Source organism: Aspergillus nomiae (assembly GCF_001204775.2).
Source record: "Aspergillus nomiae NRRL 13137 chromosome Unknown contig00158, whole genome shotgun sequence".
NCBI classification, from domain to species: Eukaryota; Fungi; Ascomycota; class Eurotiomycetes; order Eurotiales; family Aspergillaceae; genus Aspergillus; species Aspergillus nomiae.
The window spans coordinates 906-22,669 of NW_015378213.1; the positions used below are offsets into that span (position 1 = coordinate 906).

Sequence of the window (21,764 nt, forward strand, 5' to 3'; positions counted from 1 at the left end):
GTCTCTCTTGGTGAGGCGGGAACGATTCGGAGGTAATCTTATCTTCCCCCTGACTATCCAAATGCTGCGTTACCCAGAAAAACGTCAATAGATTACCAGAGGACACCTGCTGGGTACACATTCCATGGGTAACGGTCCTCGTAATACCCTGATGGAGAACAGTATGATTATACATACGCACTGGACTCCGTACAATACATACATCCTCTAAATGATTAGGGATGTCACTCGAATATGGTCGAAACGGTGTACTGAAAGAGACAGGACCTGAATTGAAGCTCACGAGCATTCTAGTAGTGGTGTGGATGATATTGCATTGTCAATTGGGCATTCATCTGCTTTCTTTTCTTTCTTTTTTGGTTCTCTCTCCTTCTCTTTTTTACTCTATAAATGGTATGTTTATGATACCGTCACCATCAATGAGTATTGGGAGGTATTGGGAAATTGGCATACTTGGATCAGGGTGAAGCGGGATCCATGGATGAGCTTTGGATCTGAGAATCGAAATGGAATGGTTCTACAAGGGGATTGTTTTGGGGATCTGGCCAGGTACAGCTTCACCTGTATCCCTCTATCTATGTTGTTAGTCGGGCGTAGTATATTTGCATTGGAAAATCCACTTTATTTTATTTTGTTTCCTTGTATTGTATTTTTCTTTGGGCTCTCCGTCTCCCTTTGAGATCGCCGCCTTATATGTTTGACATGTCGGATTGGAATGGATGATTGTAAGAATGCAATGCTTGGCTTGTAGGAAAAGGGTGTCAGGGAAAAATATCCTCAATCATATGAATTGGTTCTGAATATATAATTATTTTTTTTTTCTTTCATGAGATTCCTATGTAGATTGTCATTGACTCTCCGTGGTGGTGGTTCAATTGGAGGAGTGAAATTAAAACAAGATCAACCAAAATTGATGTTGTTCTGAGTGGACTAATCCCTAGGAAGCGTTAGCTCCCCAAGTTGAATGAAGACAAGAGCCCCCTTTCTTTTACACCACCAACGGACTGACTCTCCACCCCAAATCACTCCGCAGGTCCAATCGTTCTCGCCTTCTCCTGTCTTCTCTCTACGCTCTTCTGTTCTCTCTTTCAGCTTCCCTTTGAGTTTTTTTTCTTTTCGATTCTTCTGTTTGTATTTTTTTTAATTAAAACCTTACATCCCGTGCACACTCCCCGTTTCCTCCAAGACTCGGTGATCTTTGAGAGCTTTTTGTCCCCTGATTGTTGAACCATCTGATCCTCTCACCCTTTTTCAGGTGTTCGGGATTCCAAAGGTACGGTGGCACTTGCCTGCGCTCCTTCCCCCAATTCTTCAACCCCCTCCCCTCTAAAAAACCACTTCCCCCTCCCCTCCCTTGGAAAGAAGAGCCTGGTTCCAGATGCTTTCCTGATCTATTACCAACCCATCGTCTGAATTTCCGTCTCTGCCAGGGTATTGTCTGCTAACCAAGAAGGTGCGACCTGCTCAGGGGAACTTCCTCATCAACGCTCGCTACCTCGACATTTTTTTTCCAACCGTCCACGCTCGCTTCCTGAACCAATCGCTTAACATTCATAATGGGTAAGCTTATCGCTACCAGCGACATCCCACTTCACCGGCCTTGCTTTCTTCCCATTCTTTCACCTGGCGGACAATCCTTCATTCGTGTACCTCCGAAGCTCTTGCGCGTGGTGACAACATCATGGCACATGCCAGACGCCGGAGTGCAGAGGGTCGCTCGCATGTAGACTCTCAACGATTCAGTGCTTCTCCGTCGTTGAAACACCATAGATCCAAAAGCCATACGTCGTGTTCGCCAACTCGGGGAACTTTGCCTACCGGAACTCAATCCGATATTACGCCAGTTACTGACTTGACTTTACCTGTTGTAGCTTCACCACCCCCCACCAACGGCTCCGCCACCCCAGCCGTGGAGTCTCCTGAGAGCAGCAAGCCCAGCTCCCCCTTTGTTGAGCGCAGCAACCCCATGGGATCAGGAAACGCACAAACTGTCAGCTCCAGCGACCCGAAGGCTGTGGCCCAGGCCGCCACCGACATGAAGAACGTGGTTCGCCGCAAGTTGACTGGCTATGTCGGTTTTGCCAACCTTCCCAACCAATGGCACCGCAAAAGTGTTCGCAAGGGATTCAACTTCAACGTGATGGTTGTCGGTGAGTGCCCCTGATGAAAGGATAATGGATGGGCGTGACTGATATGTGTTCTAGGTGAATCTGGTCTCGGAAAGTCGACTCTTGTGAACACTCTCTTCAACACCTCTCTCTACCCCCCCAAGGAGCGCACCGGCCCCAGCCACGACATCATCCCCAAGACTGTGGCCATCCAGTCGATCAGCGCAGACATTGAAGAGAACGGTGTTCGTCTTCGCCTCACCGTGGTTGACACTCCCGGATTCGGTGATTTCGTGAACAACGACGATTCGTGGCGCCCGATTGTAGAGAACATTGAGCAGAGATACGATGCCTACTTGGAAGCTGAGAACAAGGTCAACCGTACTAACATTGTTGACAACCGTATCCACGCCTGTGTCTACTTCATCCAGCCCACCGGCCACTCCCTCAAGCCTTTGGATATTGAGGTCATGCGCCGGTTGCACACCAAGGTCAACCTGATCCCTGTGATCGCCAAGGCCGATACATTGACGGACGAGGAGATTGCTCAGTTTAAGCAGAGAGTATGTCATCTGTCTCGAATGAGTTGGTCCTGACCCTATGCTAATTTTGGTCTAGATCCTTGCCGATATCCAACACCACTCTATCAAGATCTTCGAGGGCCCTCGCTACGAACTCGACGACGAAGAAACCATCGCCGAGAACCAGGAGATCATGTCGAAGGTCCCCTTCGCTGTGGTCGGTGCCAACGCTGAGGTTGCCACCGCTGACGGGCGCAAGGTCCGGGGCCGTAGCTACCCATGGGGTACCATCGAGGTCGACAACGAGGAACACTGTGACTTCGTCAAGCTGCGCCAGATGTTGATCCGCACCCACATGGAAGAGCTCAAGGAACACACCAACAACTTCCTGTACGAGGACTACCGCTCCGACAAGCTGACCCAGATGGGTGTCGCTCAGGACCCGAGCGTGTTCAAGGAAGTCAACCCAGCCGTGAAGCAGGAGGAGGAGCGTGCTCTACACGAGCAGAAGCTCGCCAAGATGGAGGCAGAGATGAAGATGGTCTTCCAACAGAAGGTGGCCGAGAAAGAGAGCAAGCTGAAACAGAGCGAAGACGAACTATACGCTCGACATCGCGAGATGAAGGATCAACTGGAACGGCAACGCCAGGAACTGGACGAGAAGAAGAGTCGCCTCGAAAGTGGTCGACCGATCGAAGAGAAGGGCAAGCGAAAGGGCTTCTCTCTTCGTTAGATAGCTGGAATTCAATGACACGGACTCCCCCGGTGATGTATGGTCGTTGGAGGCACGTTGGCGGTTCTGTGTTGGATTCCCCACGACTGTTGATTGACCGAGCGCTCTTTTCGCCTGCCCTTCTATTGCTGTGTTTATTCGATTTCCTCCACGCTCTCTCAACCTCTACTTTCTCGTATCTGCTGCCAGTAATGACTCTGTTATCTAATTGGGTGCACCGAGGCAGCGGAATGACTCGGTTGTGTTTCATTCCGTCTGTCGGACGAACTCCAGTTGGGGCCTTTGACTAGGAGAAATGTGCTGGGACACCGGAGCAGCGCTGCCGGCCTGCTCGTGTGGTCCGGCCCATGGTTTTGCAAGATGATATGCGGTGGCCCTCACGTCCTCTTTTCGCTTCTTGTTAATGTACTTTTGCCTACGCTATACCTTGTTCTCTCCTGTTTCTTATTCCCCAGTGTGGCCTAACCTCATTTTCCCTTCTTATCTTCGTGCACTTTTGTCCACTTCTACACATTTTAGTGAGCTCTCCCACCCTCCGACCATCATTTCAAGATGCTTTTCCTATTTTCCTATCTCTTACTTATTGCAGTTTATTGTGCGTTAGTTGTCAATCTCAGATGTTCTTGAAAAGTCCGACCAGGCCAGAAAGCGACGGGGAGGGTCTGTTTCTGTAGAGGACGACGGGGAGGACGTCCCTGGTAGAAAATCACTACAAGAACAAAACCAAAGAAAAACGAACTACAATCAAAGACGTAAAAGTTTAAAAAGAAAGAGAAATATATATAAACAAATGCAGTAGGGCAAGACAAGAATGAAATCTGTGGAAGAAATTCAATTCGAATCGCAGGATGAAATAACCTTAGCGTGCCTCACCGGCTACTTGCATCATGCCGAGTCAATCCGTGAGTGTTTGTCAACGTCACTGGACAAGGTTTGGTCTGCCTCAGGTTCTCAGTCAGCTACGACGACTCCCGGAGCCTGTTAAAAGTACTCACTCCTCTGTGTCGTCCGCCCAGCAGCTTCTTCCCTCCTTCCCGATTTCCGTACTAAAGAATACCTTAGTCCAGCGAAAAGGGCATCGTCAAAACCCACCCACTACGACCGCCCCCGCCCAGCCTCCCCAAAATAGTGCAGGTCCGCAGGCCTCCACCGCTCAATTCGCTCCCCTTCCAGCTTTTCTCGACCCTTCTCTGCTCTCACGTCACAGCCACTTAGCGCATTGCTATCTCTCCGCTCTCGCTCTCGCTCTCTGAGGCCTTCCTTCTCACTATCTTTACGCACTTCCCTCGTTCCCGAGTAGACCACACCTTTTCAGCTCTCATGGCTCCACCTCCCCCATCGAACTTGCCTTTGGCCGAGAGGCTGAAGGCCCTGGCTCAGACGCTACAGTATGTGCTTCGCTGGCCTTTCCCGAGCTCGCAATGTGGATACTGACCGTATGACTCTCAAATAGGTTCGCGTGGTTTGCTGGGTAGGCTTCCCTTGTGATTGTGTGCTGCCTCGGCCGGCGGCACACGGTACCCGTTTGGAGCAATTTGCGACATCCGTACACCAGATGCTGCCCTTATCGGACGACATTCGCAAGTCCAGGATGGGAGAAAACAGATCCGCTGACTGGCTTTAGGCACGTCACACTGCTGCTCTCCGTCTTCCGCTACCTCCTGTCCTACATCACCTTCAACTACTACTCGTCCTCGGCCCAGGTGTCCTACCGCTTGGCTTTCCTTTCGGCTGCTGCAACATACGGTATCGTGGTGTACAAAGGACACATCGCCCGTGGTCGTCTTCAGGGTAGCGTTCCGAACATTGTGGTGAAGCTCGCTGGTGATGAAAATGTCCAGTATCTTGGTGAGTAGAACCGCCTGGCTGTCTGACCAAACCGGCATGGGCTGACCAAACCACCAGGAATGGCGATTGTCTGGCTCTATTCCCGACAGGTCCCATTGGCCCTCCTCCCCTTCAGCGTCTACTCAATCTTCCACGTTGCGACGTACTCTCGGGCCCACCTGATCCCTACCTTGCAGCCTCCCGCCCAGGGCGCCGCCGGATCCGGGTCGCCCTCTTCTCCTGGTGCTGCCAAGCCTGCTGCCAGTCCTTTGGCAGAGACCATTGGAAGATTCGTCAAGCAGTACTATGATGCCAGCATGGATCTCGTGGCTGGGCTCGAGATGGCGCTGCTGTTCCGCCTGGCCTTGGGAGTTCTGACTTTCTCCAAGGGAAGCATCCTTCTCTTCATTATCTACGTGGCCTTCTTCCGCGCGAGATACACCCAGAGCTCGTTCGTCCAGCAGGCCGTGCGCCACTTCACCGCCCGCGTGGATGCTTCGGTTTCCCACCAGAGCACCCCCCCTGCGGTGCGCCAGGGATGGGAGACCTTCAAGGGTGTTGTTCGCCAGGCGTATGAGAGCACCGACCTGGGCCGTCTGACTTCCGGAGCTCCGGGCAAGAAGCCGCAATAAATGGCACCTTTGGCGATGAGCGATGACCGCCCGGGACGCGTGGGAAAGGCCCAATCCGATTGCGACGCATCTTAGCCGGACTTAGACCATTCGCGCAGGCCCGGGATCACAGATTGACGTGTGGGCTCTCGTTTGTAAAGTGATGAGCATATAACGAATAATGTGCCATTGGTACTAACCCGGTTTGGGTTGGGAAGTGGTTCTTCTTACGATAAGCAAAAGATTGTTTACATGCTGTTGCGGGGGAGGATGTCGATGAGGATGTTTAGTGCTTGGGGGAGAGGAGAGTCATATTATAATCTTGTATTGCCATTAAGTCATGCACATGATGGACCTCCGATGGGATGTTTTGCCCAGACGGATTCCATTGCATTCTGTATTTGCGCGAAATTATTACTGTGAGGGGAAATGAGCACTTGTTTGTTGTTGAGGCATATTATTGTGTCCTATAAGTCTAGACCGACGACCACGTTCTTGTTCGGTAGTAGTCTAGTTTGGTGGATTCTTGTGGCAATTGAAGGGACTGAGTTGTTTTTCGGTCCATTGCCATTTGTTCCTTCGGACCCGAATTAAAACTAGCGAGAGTTTATTAAGGCGGCGTGGTGTGCCTGAGGTGGAGAGTCGGCCTCGGACGCGGAGAAAGCGGAAAACCGACCAAAATTTTGGGCTGAGCGTTGACCCATCGTTTCTGTGAACTACCGACTGGGAGAGGTGCCATGTTTCATTTCTTAACCTCTCGACTTTCCTTGATTTCTGTATAGTTTAGATCTCCTTCGATTCCTCTTCTCCCCTTCCTTCTTTCCCACCGTCATCCTTCATTGGGGTGGCATCCATCCGGTAAACGTCGCCGCCGCATCCCAACCCCCCGTGGTCTGGCCCGCACCACGATTTGGTGGGTTGCGGTATTCTTGCCATGAGCTTGACCTCGCGCGTGTTTGGCCTGTTTTCCACGACAGAGACAACCGCTCTGGACTCTCCTCCGACCGCTTCGTATTCGAACACCTCCAGCACCGGCGACCATGTCTTCCATGCGACGGGCCCGATAAGGGCAGGCTCCAGCCATGTACAAACTACACCACTCGAGGACGAGGAAGAGCCTCGTCCGCCATATCTCCATGTATGTTGTGCTATCTGCCAGACGGGCAATACGGATGGTGATGTGAATGCGCAGGGTGTGCGCAGAATTCTTTTATCTCAAACTGACATGAATCTTTTCCCGTAGGCCATGCTTGCCGGAGTACCGGTGGGACATGCGGCGATATGCTCATGCATTCTCTCGATACGGTGAAGACGAGACAGCAAGGCGACCCCCATTTCCCTCCCAAATATGCCTCGATGACCTCTTCGTATGCGACGATCTATCGACAGGAAGGTATCCTACGAGGCCTCTATGGGGGTGCGGTTCCGGCATTTTTCGGCTCCTTTCCCGGCACTCTGATCTTCTTTGGTGTGTATGAGTTCACCAAGCGACGGATGATCGACGCTGGCATCAATGCCAATGTGGCATACCTGTCTGGAGGTAAGAGCGTTGTCCGGTTTCTGTCAGGATTCAGTGGCGCTGACGCAACTGCTCAGGTTTCTTTGCGGACTTGGCCGCTTCCGTTGTTTATGTCCCTTCAGAGGTTTTGAAAACGCGACTGCAACTCCAGGGACGCTATAACAACCCCCATTTCAATTCGGGATATAACTACCGCTCTACTCGCGATGCTCTCCGTACGATCGTCCGCCAGGAAGGATTCTCCGCGCTCTTCCATGGATACAGGGCGACCATCTACCGTGATCTGCCGTTTTCCGCCCTGCAATTCGCATTCTACGAACAGGAACAGCGTTTGGCGAAGGAATGGGTGGGATCCCGCGACATTGGACTTGGATTAGAGATCCTGACTGCGGCAACCGCCGGTGGAATGGCCGGTGTGATAACGTGCCCCATGGATGTGGTGAAGACCCGCATCCAGACTCAGCAGAACCCCGATATCCAGAGCTCTGCGTCTTCGTCGAAACCTGCTGCGGAACATGCGTCGATCAAAGAAAGCCCTCGACAGCATACATCGTCTCAGACTACGTCGAGTCTGCGCACGCACTCACGGCCGATCTCCACGGGGGGTGCGTCGACGTCAGTGGCCCCGCCGGGAGCGCCTCGCCTGGACACCTCCTCTTTCTTGACGGGTCTCAAGATGATCTACCAGAGGGAGGGGCTTGGCGGCTGGTTCCGCGGCGTCGGACCTCGTGGAGTGTGGACTAGCATCCAGAGTGGAACGATGCTGGTCATGTACCAATACTTGTTAAAACAGCTGGAGTCCTACGACATACTGGGGGAGATGAATCCTCTGTGATCGAACGGGCTTTATTGCATGGCACGACGGGGATGTAGTGTTGCCACGGGGCGACACTTGTAGATAATGTTGAATCATCACCACATGGGACACGATGTGGGTAGGGCGTTCTGGGACGAGGCTGTTGCATGATCTCTCACTTCTTCTATTACCACCCATTTGCTTGGATCGGTCTGGAGCATGGCAGCATTTTTCCTTTGGGGTTTGTCCTTGCCGTTTGTTCTTGGTTTTAGACTCCCTGCTCCAGACGGGCATAGATTTGTATTTCCCCTTTTCCTTTTTTTTGTTATTTAGACATGGTTAATCACGCCACGATGTATATTATTATATAAAGTATAGAGTCAAAGAAGCACTGAACTGAGGGCCAAGTTGTCTTCTCCAAAATGAGGGTTATTTTCGGTCAGGTGGAAATGTAAACAAACGGATGCGGTCAAGCGCCCCCCGACGGGCCAATCAGCGAGCGTCGGGGAGGACTGTGACCTCACTGGTGATTTGTTGCATTTGCTTTTATTATTTATTGTGATTGTTTTTCCCTCTCTTGTTCGTTTTGGTTTTCGAATCCTTTTGGTCCCCCGAAACCCTGCGCGCGCACTTTATCATCATCCCACCCTTCTCCCCCTTGCTCATAAAGTCACCACCTCCCCCCCCGTCGCATGGTCCCTTATCCCCGCGCATCATGTCTGCCGCATTGCCTTATTTACAGAAGCTGCGCAAGTCCCAACTGACGGACTGGGCGGAAGCCACTGATCTTCACGAGTAAGTCTGGTGCCGTTGTTTATCGCCCCACCACGATAACAACCCCGGCTGACCGTTGACAGCTACGAGGAGTACAATAAACCTGAACTCGCCACGCTGCTGGACCAGCATCTCCAGGCCAACCAATCCATCTTCGCCAAGGATGCGCGCCTAACGGATTACTACCGTCGCCTGTCGCAAACCCCGCGCAAGGGGTCGCCGGTCAAGAGAGACCCTCGGGTGGAAATCTCGCCGCCTGTGAAAGAGACTCCGCGGTCGGCGCCACGGTCGGCGCGTCGTAGGCAGATGCGAGTCCTGGAGGAAGAGGTGAAGGGAGAGGAGACGAAGGAGGAACCCAAAGAGGAACCTAAGGCGGAACCCAAGGAGGAGGCTGAGCAACCCCAGTATGTCCTGTATTCTTTCCGACGTCGCGCGCGCGCATGGTCAGAAGCGCCGTCGCACGCGACCGCAGTAATCATGACGACATGAACTGATCCATTTCTTGTTGCAGAGAGGAATCCGACGCGTCTCCACCACCGGTCTTCCAGACTCCTGGACCGTCGCCGCTCAACTTTCAATCGGCCTTGCCGGCATCGCCGGCCCTCATCGCTGATGCGGTGGACCGGGAGTCCGTCGCGTGGCGCAAGAAGGCGAGCGATTGGTGGGCCGGCTCAGGGGTGCCGGATGGCACGCAGTCACTGCGCTCCTTGCTCAGCAGCGTGAAGGCCGTCCAGATTCTGACATTGCTGCTCGAAGGGTGTTCCATCATTTATGAAGTTCTACCACTGCGATTCGTGTCCACCATTACGATTTGGGCGATTGAGATCTCCATCAAGGTCCCTGACGTCTTCGTCCTCGTTGACGGCGTCTTCTGGGCCCCATTCTCGCTGTGGCTGCTGACTAGCATTCTGCTGCCATTGACCGTCGCATACTTCTTCAACATCAGCCTGAACCTCGCGCCAGGCAGTGCTGCGTCTCATGCGCGTCGCAGCCGCGCATCGCCTGCGAACTTCGATCCGCTCAGCTTCAACATTGCCAAGGCGGGGCTCGCATACCTGGTGTATGCCCGGCAGTTCAACTTCTTCAATCTGTACAGCCAATTTTCGATCGCCCGGGTGAACGCCGCGGTCCCCGGTCAATGGGCTGGCTTGGTGACCGGGTCTGCGATTGGGGTGATCGGCACTCTGTACGAGGCGATCCTGCGGAAGTAAATACGTGGTGTATATACGTGAATGTGTTGTGGCAGAGCCACTGGTTGTAACGCAGATTGATTGAGTAGGACCTGCTCCGTACAAGAGAAAAGGCGTGCGAGTGCCTGTCGGAGGGGGTTGTGAGAAGGGTTTCTCTCGCCTAGAAGGTCTATTTTCTGGATAATCGTTGGATTCCATGTGTGCAGTGCGATGGTGCTTCGGTCTTGTTCTAATGTTGAGTTATCTTCGGTTTCTCTCCTTTCTCGGGGGTATCTGGCGTGAGAATGGTGTGGCGCGTTGATTGTTATGAATTGATCTGATCTGATCTGATACTTCGCGGGGGGCGTTAGCTTGGGTTTCCTGGATGTACTATCGTGAAACCGATATAGGATGTTCCAATACAGATCCTTATTCATCGTACAGTAGCTGTTGGTATCTATCTAGGTATTGTATGCTTCTATAACCCCAACCCCAAACGATACACTATATAAAAAGAAAGACACAGACAGAGACAGAGAAGACTACCTCGTCCTCTTCAACCTCTCCGCCAACTCCACCGTAAAAAGCACCGGCACCAAGCTCTCCACCGTAACCACCTCGCTCCGAATATGATTACTCGTACTCAACTGCCCCCCAATCGCCGTCCTCCAATCCACCACATCCCACTGGAACCCACTCGTCGTGATCCTCGCCGGCCCCGAGAGCGGTATAATCCCCACATTCTCCTCAAGCAGATCCTCTCCTTGTTCCGCAGGAGATATTCCCGGCCGATTCGTCCCAGGCGTGCGAATGGTATTCACCCCCGGCCGCAGGATAAACGTAATACTCTCCTCGGAGATGAGATACAGATTCCCTATCTTCCCTGTCCCTTCTTGATTGGACGTAGAAGAAGAGCTGTAAGTTTGAGTCATGGAGTACAGATGGTGGATTTGCGAGAAAGCTTGGTCGACACGGCCGCCCAGTCCGCCGAGGATGAGGACGTCTAGCTCGCTCCCTCTTCCTCCTTCTTCATTCTGTTCTTCTGGTTTCGATACTGGAGATGAAGAGGAGATGAATTCCCCTACATGCGTACGCAGATAATCCAAACACTTTGTGAAATCCGTCGAATATTGATCTTCGTCTTCGATAATGCGAACTCCTAGATTGGCGTAGTGGGTTCTTGTGTCGGGGGTTATGGAGTCTAGATCACCGATTATGAGATCGGGGAGCTATTTCTTTTCATTAGAATATATGCCTATGCCTATATATGTATCATATCATATCATAAGTGGGACAAGGAAGGGAAGGAAAGAGAGCGTACATCTGTTGATTCCCGGTCGTGCGCTTTCATCATCGAGTAGAAGCGGTTTGCGCCGCCGTCCGCGCAGAGCGTTATCTTTGCTTTAATTTCATTTCTTTAGTCTTCATGCTGTAATGTGCTGGGTTTGGTATGTATTGTATCAATATATGGTCCACAACCACATCCATATTTAACACATGTAGAAGATTCGTAGAATATATGTACAGTAGAACATACCATGTCTCTTCAAAACGCGAAACGCGCGCTCATTGATTGGCTGGTTGAGGATCAACAGCGCAAAGGGGTTTGGAGTGTGATCATCACGGAAGAACTGGGTGGGATCCCACTCCATTCTGTGTCTTGGGTCGTAGTTTAGTTTCGTCCTTTGGGTTATGGTAGGGTCGAGGGGGGTCAACGTAGGGAGGGGCATTAAAATCAGTTGATTTTATCTTATCGGCGATGTGATGGAGAGTGGGGACGTATGTGGTGGTGCTGGGCGGCCAATCGGGTGGGGCGGGGGGATTTATGGATTATGGATGTACCGATGTATGATGTATATTATTTTGGGGAATGTTATGGTTTATTTTAAGGGTTGGCTTCGGATTTGGGTTTGGGTATGTACTGGTTGTGGTATGGGTTGGATATTGATACTATACTACCAAGATAATATACAAATGTAAAGTACTGGAAACAATGTATGACTACTGGAGACATCTTGGCTAAATTGTCTCTTATTCCATCTGGTAAGAATATGAAATATTATAGAATATTGAAAAATATACTTCAAAAGCTCGACTGTGCATATACTAATAGTCGATGATTGGCCCAGTAGACTTTTAGAACAGTATATGGACGGCCCTCTCAGTTTAAAAGAACCTCCTCGTATGACACTGTACACAGATGGCGAAGATATGGAGTAGACTGTTTCATACCCTCAGACCAATCCATATCACCAATACAGATTCCGTCCACATAAGCAAAACCTACCAACTTATAGTATACTTGGTCACTATTATCGTCTATGCCATAGCCTTGTCGCAGTACAACGGGAATGCCGAGCTGATAAACGCCAACGATCACCTGGTCGTCCTCTTCCACATTTTGTTCACTGAGGCCAAAGCCGATAGAGGATGTATGATGGATAGTAAACACTTTGATGCTATATAGTCTTGGCACCAGATCTCTCAGAAATCCAAACCCCGCTGCGGCTAACGTCTCCAGGATTGTGTCAGTATCTTGGTGGATCAAGTCTAATGTCTGGAATACGGCGCATAGCCTTGTCAAGAAAAATCTCGGGCAGTCGATATTAAATGCGGCATGGCTATATTCGGAAAAAACACCGCATGCTCGAAGGAATCTGTGTGGGATGTTCTCAGGCTCCCAGACATTATCCCACACATGGTGCCCATCGCCGTGTATTTTAATTACCCCCTTCATTTGGGCCAGGACGCTCTTCACGTCGGATGCGAACTGAAACATTGGTCTGCATTTTCCAATCAGACGCCCTGATATTCGTAGGGCAGAAGGATCTTCCGTGACAGGATCGCACCGTGGCTGCCAGATTGGTTGGATATCACGGCAGGGTGAAAGCCTTCTAGAGTAAGAAGCCCATTCATTGGCCGTGGACACCTTAACTGTCGTTGTGAGATCCGGCACCCAAGAAGGAATCGAAACGTTCTCCAGCCGATCCTTCCGCAGGCAGAACCGATCTAGCATAACGATATTTTCGAATCTCTCTTGCAGAAGGTGCTTTGCTGTTTCGAAAATAATTTGGCACAGAGGCTTGTTATAATCCGGCGGATATTCCCTCTGTAATGATGGAAGAAGACCATATAAGGCATATATTTTGTCTTTGGGATTTTGACACTTGCGGCTGCTTGTTTCCTCCAGGAGGCTTAGCAACGATATCTCGTCCTTCTCCGAGGTCCACGTATGGCTGGAGATTATAAAATCTCGTCTGGATGCCTCCTCAGACAGCTCTTTCCTGTGTGCTTTCATCTCTACGTAGTGGTCTTCTAATCGCATCCGTCTCCCGGTTATAACCTTAGAATGCATCTTAAAAAATTGGTCTGTTGCTTCGTAGCATGTCCAAAAACGATCGAACTCAGTTTTGGCTGGGAATTCTACATCGCCACATATGCAGATTGGTGGCTTCCTTCGTGACAATCGATATTCTTGAAATGTCCACATTCGCGTCCAGTACTCCGCGAGCCAAAAATGGTGATTAAAATCGAGAATGTTCCCAAGAGAGACAGAAAAGCGCTTTTCATACCGCACTGATATCCGGCATAGAACGCCTTTTATCCACCAGCATGCGCCTTTCCATTTCCGACTCTCCATGTCGGACATCTTCCGCCACTTCATGGCATCTGCCGTATTGTCACAGAGGTTATCCAAGCTGATGATGGCGAGCACAGATGTAGCATTGGCATATATTGCACTCATCAAGGGAACCTGGGTATTCTTCTCTACTACATCGTCTTGATTAATGCAGACAAAGTCGATCCATAAAACACGTCGCTTCGTGCGGTGGCGGAGTCTTTGCAAGATTCGGCGGACATTCTTTGGGACCGGGATTGTACGGCCGTCCAGTAGGATCTCATTCATCTCTCGAGTGTCACCCCATACATACGAGATGGCCTCATATTCAGGGAAAGTGTCCAATGATGCAACCCGCAGGGAACATCTAATAGGAGCTTTAGACATCCCAGCGGGTAAAATTGTTAAAAGCCTGATGTCCCTCCTAGCGCAATCGAGAGGATAGTCGTGTAGATGGTCTGCCATTTGGACTGGTATGAGATCACGGTGGGAATGTGAGGATTGTTTGAAGCCATTAGGAGTCTCTGTCACCCTCAAAAGGAGGTTGACACGTCAGTTGCGATCCCACAGCCTTACCGGTGGCGGTGCAGCCAATAGAAGTAGAAGCCGAGGGGGTTCATGTTTGCTTTTTCCTCTGTATATGTTCTTGAACTACGGAGTACCGGCTACTAGGAAAAGTGCTTGTATCTCCACCACACAGCGATCAACCTCTTCCCACGGTTTGAAGAAATGTTTAGCCACCCATAGTTCGTGACTAGTTTGGCTATAGTGTGAAATGTAGCTGGTCCAACAATCTCTGATTTCAGTGAATAGCTTTTATCGTTCTACCAAAAATATCCATACGGCTTCAATCAAGCCTCGGGCGTGAGCCCTAAACCTTACGCTACAGACTAGTTAGTTCATATCTGCGTTTGCTTGTCGTGTGTCAATTCTACTAAAATAAACTCTGTACAAAGCCTTACTGACTCAAAGTTTGTGTTTAAAACCCATAATTCAAAATCTTGCTCATGCGTCTGGATGTCAGCAGGCAAATACTTCAACGTCAATGGGACGCATCGTTGCAGTCGTTGCTCTGCATATATTCCTATAAACACCGATTTGAAATCAGCACTAAAAATGTAAGGATCGGAAACGGTGTTCGCTGAAATAGGACGATGCTTAGCAGCTTAACGAGATCCAACTCCACGCCCTATGAGAAGTAATCAGAGACCAACACAAAAGAGACCAGAAACACTTACGTACTTCAATCATTTGTACGAGATGATTTCAAAATTAGACGTGGATGTTGCTAGCAAGTCTTCAACGCTCCAACTAGGAATGGAATTAGCCGGCATTAGTATAAACGACTTCCCCGCAGGAATTTATCCGTGACTTGCCCAATGGTGGAGAAATCAAATGAAGGAGGAACATGTAGTCCGCAATGTGAAACAAGACCGAGGAAGAGTTAAAAGTGCCTGGTGGCCATCTTTCCGTATCACGATTACCCTTCATACCTCGAATTGTGTGGCTAAGACTAGAAATATGCGGTCCCTGGTTTTACTCGGGATGGGCTCCCTTGCTACGGCGACTTCCTTGTGGTCGTCGAAGGCCGCGTCCTGGGATACGACTAACGAGGCATTTGTTCTGGGGAATGGCAAGCTGGGGGGTAGGTCTATTTCTTTAATTTCTAAAAATTCCCTACTAACCCAGACAGTGATGTCGTTCGGAGAGCCGGGGGCGGAAAAGCTCAATCTCAACCACGACGAGCTTTGGGACGGTGGCCCCTTTGAAATCGATGTGAGTTCTGCTGAAGTATGATGGATTGTATGCGTTCATAACTGAACGTGCCAGGAATATCGGGGTGGTAATCCGAATTCTAGTATGACGGAGATCCTATCCGATATTCGAGACGAGATCTGGAAGAAAGGAACCGGCAGTGAGTTTTACTCCAAGGTCTGCGTCAATATATACCTGACGTTTTTAGACGATACACGGCTGCACGGAGACACAGACGGCTATGGATCCTTCCATTCATTAGCCAATCTTACCATTGCGATAGATGGAGTTGACAACGTAAGCAACTATAGTCGGTCCCTAGATCTCGGCACCGGTATCCATACGACAACCTACTCGACTAGTAAGGGAATGTATACTACAGACGTCTACTGTAGCTACCCTGCTCAAGTTTGCATCTATAAGTTGATCTCGACGGCAGCTTTATCGAACGTTACAATCTACTTCGACCAACTCGTCGAGCAAAGCTCACTCTGGAATGCCAGCTGCGACTCGGACTTCGCCCGTCTCCGGGGCGTCACACAGGAAGGGCCTCCGCGTGGAATGACATACGATACCATTGCGCGAACCTCTATCCCTGGTAGCTGTGACAGTTCAACAGGGAAGTTGGCCATTAGCGCCAGAAACAGCTCTTCGCTGACAATTGTAATCGGCGCCGGAACGGACTTCGACGCTACTAAGGGAACTGCGGCGGCCGGTTATACTTTCAAGGGGGAGGATCCAGCTGAATATGTCGAGAAGATCACATCCGCAGCAATTTCACAGTCAGAATCAAAACTCCGTACCGCTCACATTGAGGACTACAGCCCCTTGATGGGTGCTTTTACATTGACTCTGCCGGATACCCAAGACTCCACGGGCACAGAGCTCTCCACACTTATAACCAACTACAACGCCAATAAGACAGCTGGAGACCCTTACTTGGAGAAGCTACTTTTCGATTATGGTCGCCACTTGTTTATCTCATCATCCCGCGAGAACAGTCTTCCTCCCAACCTCCAGGGGGTCTGGAGCCCCACGAAGAATGCAGCCTGGAGCGGCGATTACCATGCAAACATCAATCTGCAAATGAATCTTTGGGGAGCCGAGGCGACAGGACTAGGCGACTTGTCAATCGCTGTCTTCAATTACATGGAACAGAACTGGATGCCGCGCGGTGCTGAAACGGCCGAGCTGCTTTATGGCGGTTCTGGCTGGGTAACTCACGACGAGATGAACATCTTCGGACATACTGGGTGAGTGAGGGCATTTCTTGAAACTTTGTCTCAGAGTACTGATAAACCAGGATGAAAACCTATCAAACCTCAGCGAATTATCCGGCCGCGCCGGCATGGATGATGCAGCATGTCTGGGACCGCTACGACTACTCGCGCGACAAGACGTGGTTCGTTGAACAGGGTTGGCCATTACTGAAAGGCGTCGCCGAGTTCTGGGTCTCTCAACTGCAGCTTGACAAGTTCAGCAACGACAGTTCTCTCGTTGTTAACCCGTGTACATCTCCCGAACAAGGACCGACCACGTTCGGCTGCACCCACTGGCAACAGCTCATTCACCAGGTATACGAGAACACAATCCAAGGCGCAGAGATCGTCGAGGAAATCGACTCCACCCTTGTAAAAGACATCAAGAACCAACTTACCCGCCTCGACAAAGGCCTTCACATCGGCACCTGGGGCCAAATCAAGGAATGGAAACTGCCCGACAGCTACGGCTACGAAAAAGAGGGCAACGAGCATCGCCATCTCTCTCATCTTGTCGGCTGGTTCCCGGGATGGTCTCTATCCTCGTACTTCAACGGCTACACCAACGCTACGATCCAATCCGCCGTCAATACCTCCCTTATCAGCCGTGGCGTGGGCTTATACACCAACGCCGGCTGGGAGAAAGTATGGCGGTCCGCTTGCTGGGCGCGCCTCAATAACACGGAACGAGCTCACTACGAACTCCGCTTGACCATTGACCAGAATATCGGCCAGAGTGGCTGTCCCTTTATAGTGGTGGCGATACGCCGTCTGGTGCCTTTCAGATCGATGCTAATTTCGGGTTTCTTGGTGCTGTGCTTAGTATGCTGGTCGTTGATATGCCGCTTGATAGTGTCCATTCTGAGGATGATATTCGAACGGTTGTTCTGGGTCCGGCTATCCCTGCTGCGTGGGCTGGTGGTAGTGTTGAGGGGCTTCGTTTACGTGGAGGTGGGAGCGTTGACTTCTCTTGGGATGATAACGGGCTGGTGGACAAGGCGACTGCGAAGGGGATTTCAGATAATGTTCGTATTGTTAATGTTGAGGGGAGTGTGCTTGTCTGATTTGAACATACTCCCCAGGCATAAATTAGGGTTAACTATAGGACTGGGACGGTAGGTACGAGTCTGCCAAGTGCCACAATGCCAATCTAGAGATGAGGTGACAACACTATCAATCGAGCTTGATCGATAACCCAATATACTAGAACCTATCATGGTCAAGCCTGTCAGTCACCATGCCTTTTAGCCCGCCCCACTTGTACCCACCTCATACTATGTTCATGATGTTCTGTCTTGAATGTGGTATGTGACTTGCGCAGTCAATTAGTCGAAGCCTTGCACGGAGCTAATTTTCTCCGAGTGGCTTTGATTGAATCAATCATTAGAGCTATTTCATTGGCTGTTCGGATCGATTTCGGATTTACTCATACTCCGTCCCAGCCACAGAGGCAGGAGCATCCATCATTGAACGAGAAAGTAGATGTACATACGTGCATACATCCATACTACTAACTTCTCCTAGGAGGTAGTATGCCCGGCATTCCCAAATTGGCCGCCATGTGACGTGGAAAAATATTTGAGCGACTCTCTTGATCAGCTGATATATTACTACCGCCCCGCTTCGACGAGGGTCGACCGAACACGACTCCATTTGGCGAACTGTGGTCAAGCAAATGGATAGCAGCAGCTCACCAAATTACAAAGAGCTCTTTTTGAGGGCTGAGGCGGAACGCCAGCGGGAAGCAGAGCTAAGGAAGCAAGCAGAGGAACAAATACGACAAACGACCTTTGCAGAGCTTATTCAATACTGTCACGACTATTTTTCTCGACCTTTGAGAGCCGGAACCCCGTCTCGTTCTACAACAGGGACGATACCACCGCCTAAGGGGAAATGCTGTCCGCTGCAGCTTCAGCCTTGGGCTGACTGCCTAGCCAGGCAGCAAGAAGTCTATCACTCTGTTTGCACCTATTTAGTACCATCAGGACAGCCTGCTGCACAACTATTCCCGTCGCGCAATTTCTTGGAGGGTATTGGAGAGGAGTTTAGGAATAGGGCTATAAGCAGTGAGCAGGATCTGGAAACCTATGAGAGATTTGGGGTAGAGAATTATGTTCGTGATATTATTTTGGAGCTCTGCAAGATACCTGCTGCTCGAGAGGAATTCCACTTAGGCGATGGAGTCCGCTTCGACAATCACGCCAACGCTCTTAGTGTGGATAAAACTGACCAGTTTCAAACTGATAAACCGCCAAGTTTCCGACGTTCCCGACCGGATCAGTATTGTATCCACCGTGTTGACAGCGACAAGAATTCAATCCTAACGACAGTTGAGTACAAGCCTCCCCATAAGCTATCTGTTGAGACTCTTCGAAAGGGATTGCGGCCGATGAAGTTCTGGGATGAGATAGTTAGACCGGATTCTATTCCTACGGAGGAGAGCAAGAAGCTGGACTATAACGCAGCCTTGCTAACCGGCTCAGCTGTGGTCCAGGAGTATCATGTCATGCTCCAGGAAGGGCTCGAATATTCGTACCTGACTAATGGGCTTGCATTGGTCCTGCTGTGGGTCCCCTATAACAACCCAAGCATCTTGTACTACCATCTCTGTGAGCCCAACAGGGAAGTGGACGAGAAGAGTAACTTGGATATTCTGCAGCGGCCGCTAACAGCCGTCGCCCACGTATTGTGTTTATGCCTTATGAGTTTCCGCTCACGATACCGTGACCAGGAGTGGCGAAATAATGCACAGAAGGTGCCAAAGTGGAAGACAAGTTTCGATCATACGCGTTCCCAGATCCCTGTGTCGGAATTGCGACAGAACTCACCGAACTCGGAACACGCGTCATCAAAGTCTACAAGCTCCGAACATACCTCATCAGAATACCTGCCGTCGTCGTCTCCTCCTCCGTCACCCGCCCGGTCTCGAGCTCGCTGTGCGCCGCCGGATGTCATACCGCACTACGATTCTGCGGATTCTGACGCAGATCAAGCTCCAGGAGGACGGAAGCGTGGTTTCAGTCAAGTCACATCATCTCCTTCCTCTCCATCTGCCCAACGATCGGCACGCCAGGCAAGATCTCGACATACTCAGAGCAGCGGTCAAGGCCAGCAGCATGTCGCAGAGTTTTGCACCCAGAAATGTCTACGTAGCCTGCAGCAGGGTGGCCAGCTAGATGATAATTGCCCAAATGTCATGCTCCACCGACAGGGAGGGAACGGCAGCCAACATCCCATCGATGCTGCCACGCTGATCCAGCAGCTGAAACATCAATTAGATGAAAATATCGACCGTGACTGTACCCCTCTGGGGGGCTGTGGCGCATCGGGAGTACCATTTAAGGTCACCTGCACTGTGTATGGATATACTGTGATCGGTAAAGGAACGACTGTTGAACGTTGGGACGAGGTTAAACGGGAAAGAGAGGTGTATCGTGTACTTCAGCAGGTACAGGGATCTGCGGTTCCAGTATTTCTGGGAACAATCGACTTGGCTAAATTCTACTTCGTACATGGAGCCGGCGAGATCCGCCACATGCTGATCATGGCCTGGGGTGGGAATCCCATACGCACGATAGAGCATAATAAGACGATCGCACATGAGATTAAGAGGTCTAAGAAGAAGATCCGTTCCCTAGGAGTTTTGCACCACGACCTCCGGCCAGACAATATTCTGTGGAACGCTGAGCTCGGACGGGCCCTGATCATTGACTTTCATTGCTCCGAACTAAATTACCGACCTATGAAAAGGCGGGCGAGGTTGCGTGGGAAGCATCCGTGTGGAGCAGAGGCGCGCGAGCCAAAACGACTTCGTGCAGTATAAATGAGGCCATGCGAGAACTACAATCTGTTATAACCGGAGGAACCTCTTGGATGATATTGCAAGTCCTACCTATTTCGACAAGAAGCATTGTGAACTCATCCGAGCACTGGAAATATATAGACACCGTACTGAAGGAGGAGCTTAGGTCTATCTCTATAGATATCCTAAATATTTACGAGGTCATGTCAGGTAAGCGATAGTCTATTGTATTGTTAGGTGACTGAATGGTGGTTGGCTAGCGAGCGCGCAAGAGAAGGAAGTATTAACTAGGATACCCATTTTAAAGCATTTGTATTTTATGAAGGTCAGTGCCTGATACTCCTTCGAAAAGTATATAACCGAGTGATTCCAAACTGTACAGGTTCACCTAATAGACTATAGCTTAACTCTAGAGAAGAAATTAACGGATTTTTTATCTAAACAATCAGTTGTTAGGAATTCCTTAACTGCCGTGACAGAGTCTACTTTAGATAATTTACAATACTATGTAATATACATAAAATCCTGTAGAATCTAGAGACCAGCACTATTAATACCCCGTAGTATTAGAGTAATTGGGATAGTATACTCTAAATGTTCTTTCTACCTGCTGCAAGTGTATAATACTATGAAGCAAAACGCTAGAACAAACCCGTTATGCATGCTCCTATATTCAACCCTAGAGATATATAAAGCAAGCCATCTGGAATATGCAAGGAGTATATAGTCATACAGACAGGATTGGGGAATAGTATGAATTCGTTATGATTATAAGCAGAGATTGACGAACATAAGAGAGATAGATGAAGAAGGCAGGACCGGATCGAATCGCAGAACTAAGTAGATTCACCAGCGTCCTGAACCCTAACCAGGGCAGATCCTCGTAAAGCTTCCACATCTGTTTCATTTGGAGATTTGCAAGTTATGATAATATCCGCTTTTCCGAGCATATTCGGCAAGTCTTTTGAAAAGCAATTTGGATCCGGGCGGTACCCTTCAATCCGAATATCCTTAGGTGTATAGGGACAATGAGAGGGAAGGTTGCCATACTGAGCAAGGTCCGTGAAAATACATTGGTACTTTTCCACATAATCGCAAAGATTATCTGTTTGCTCATAGATTTCCTGCCAGTCACCATCATAAAATTGGTAGCCCAAGATATGCACATCGCATTGATCAATATCTTGACGTATCCTAAAGGTGACATCGGCGACTTGGTCGTCGTTGTTATCTCTGTGCAAATGTTACTATAAGGTTCAGTTTACATCAGA

At 50.0% G+C, this 21,764-nt stretch overlaps 8 protein-coding genes across 8 annotated transcripts; 6 read left to right on the forward strand and 2 right to left on the reverse strand.

The window, feature by feature from the left end:
- Positions 1–1,681: 1,681 nt before the first annotated feature.
- Positions 1,682–3,362, forward strand: aspB (septin AspB; the record flags this gene model as incomplete). The annotated part of the gene is made up of 3 exons (XM_015552354.1): positions 1,682–2,150; positions 2,205–2,671; positions 2,727–3,362. The coding sequence occupies 3 exons, from the start codon at positions 1,682–1,684 to the stop codon at positions 3,360–3,362; spliced, it is 1,572 nt and encodes a 523-aa protein (XP_015406344.1).
- A 1,038-nt stretch (positions 3,363–4,400) lies between these two features.
- ANOM_007099 (uncharacterized protein) lies at positions 4,401–5,821 on the forward strand (the record flags this gene model as incomplete). The annotated part of the gene is made up of 4 exons (XM_015552355.1): positions 4,401–4,750; positions 4,816–4,833; positions 4,987–5,210; positions 5,268–5,821. Exons 1-4 carry the CDS (start codon positions 4,683–4,685, stop codon positions 5,819–5,821), a joined length of 864 nt encoding a protein of 287 aa, XP_015406345.1. The 5' UTR covers positions 4,401–4,682.
- Positions 5,822–6,734: 913 nt separating this feature from the next.
- Positions 6,735–8,154, forward strand: ANOM_007100 (putative mitochondrial carrier protein; the record flags this gene model as incomplete). The annotated part of the gene is made up of 3 exons (XM_015552356.1): positions 6,735–6,993; positions 7,044–7,340; positions 7,397–8,154. The coding sequence occupies 3 exons, from the start codon at positions 6,735–6,737 to the stop codon at positions 8,152–8,154; spliced, it is 1,314 nt and encodes a 437-aa protein (XP_015406332.1).
- A 589-nt stretch (positions 8,155–8,743) lies between these two features.
- On the forward strand, positions 8,744–10,398 carry ANOM_007101 (uncharacterized protein; the record flags this gene model as incomplete). Its single annotated transcript, XM_015552357.1, has 3 exons — positions 8,744–8,910; positions 8,973–9,293; positions 9,401–10,398. Coding segments are annotated over 3 exons (1,158 nt in total), but the record flags the coding sequence as incomplete, so codon positions are not given.
- Positions 10,399–10,600: 202 nt separating this feature from the next.
- On the reverse strand, positions 10,601–11,746 carry ANOM_007102 (thiamine diphosphokinase; the record flags this gene model as incomplete). The annotated part of the gene is made up of 3 exons (XM_015552358.1): positions 11,596–11,746; positions 11,380–11,459; positions 10,601–11,287 (listed from the first exon to the last, which is right to left on the reverse strand). The coding sequence occupies exons 1-3, from the start codon at positions 11,708–11,710 to the stop codon at positions 10,601–10,603; spliced, it is 882 nt and encodes a 293-aa protein (XP_015406331.1). The 5' UTR covers positions 11,711–11,746.
- Positions 11,747–12,219: 473 nt separating this feature from the next.
- Positions 12,220–14,142, reverse strand: ANOM_007103 (HET domain-containing protein; the record flags this gene model as incomplete). Its single annotated transcript, XM_015552359.1, has 1 exon — positions 12,220–14,142. The coding sequence occupies one exon, from the start codon at positions 14,140–14,142 to the stop codon at positions 12,220–12,222; it is 1,923 nt and encodes a 640-aa protein (XP_015406330.1).
- Positions 14,143–15,198: 1,056 nt separating this feature from the next.
- Positions 15,199–17,755, forward strand: ANOM_007104 (glycoside hydrolase family 95 protein; the record flags this gene model as incomplete). The annotated part of the gene is made up of 5 exons (XM_015552360.1): positions 15,199–15,322; positions 15,371–15,453; positions 15,508–16,685; positions 16,736–17,336; positions 17,429–17,755. 5 exons carry the CDS (start codon positions 15,199–15,201, stop codon positions 17,753–17,755), a joined length of 2,313 nt encoding a protein of 770 aa, XP_015406329.1.
- Positions 17,756–18,366: 611 nt separating this feature from the next.
- ANOM_007105 (uncharacterized protein) lies at positions 18,367–20,514 on the forward strand (the record flags this gene model as incomplete). The annotated part of the gene is made up of 1 exon (XM_015552361.1): positions 18,367–20,514. One exon carries the CDS (start codon positions 18,367–18,369, stop codon positions 20,512–20,514), a length of 2,148 nt encoding a protein of 715 aa, XP_015406333.1.
- Between the last annotated feature and the right edge of the window lie 1,250 nt (positions 20,515–21,764).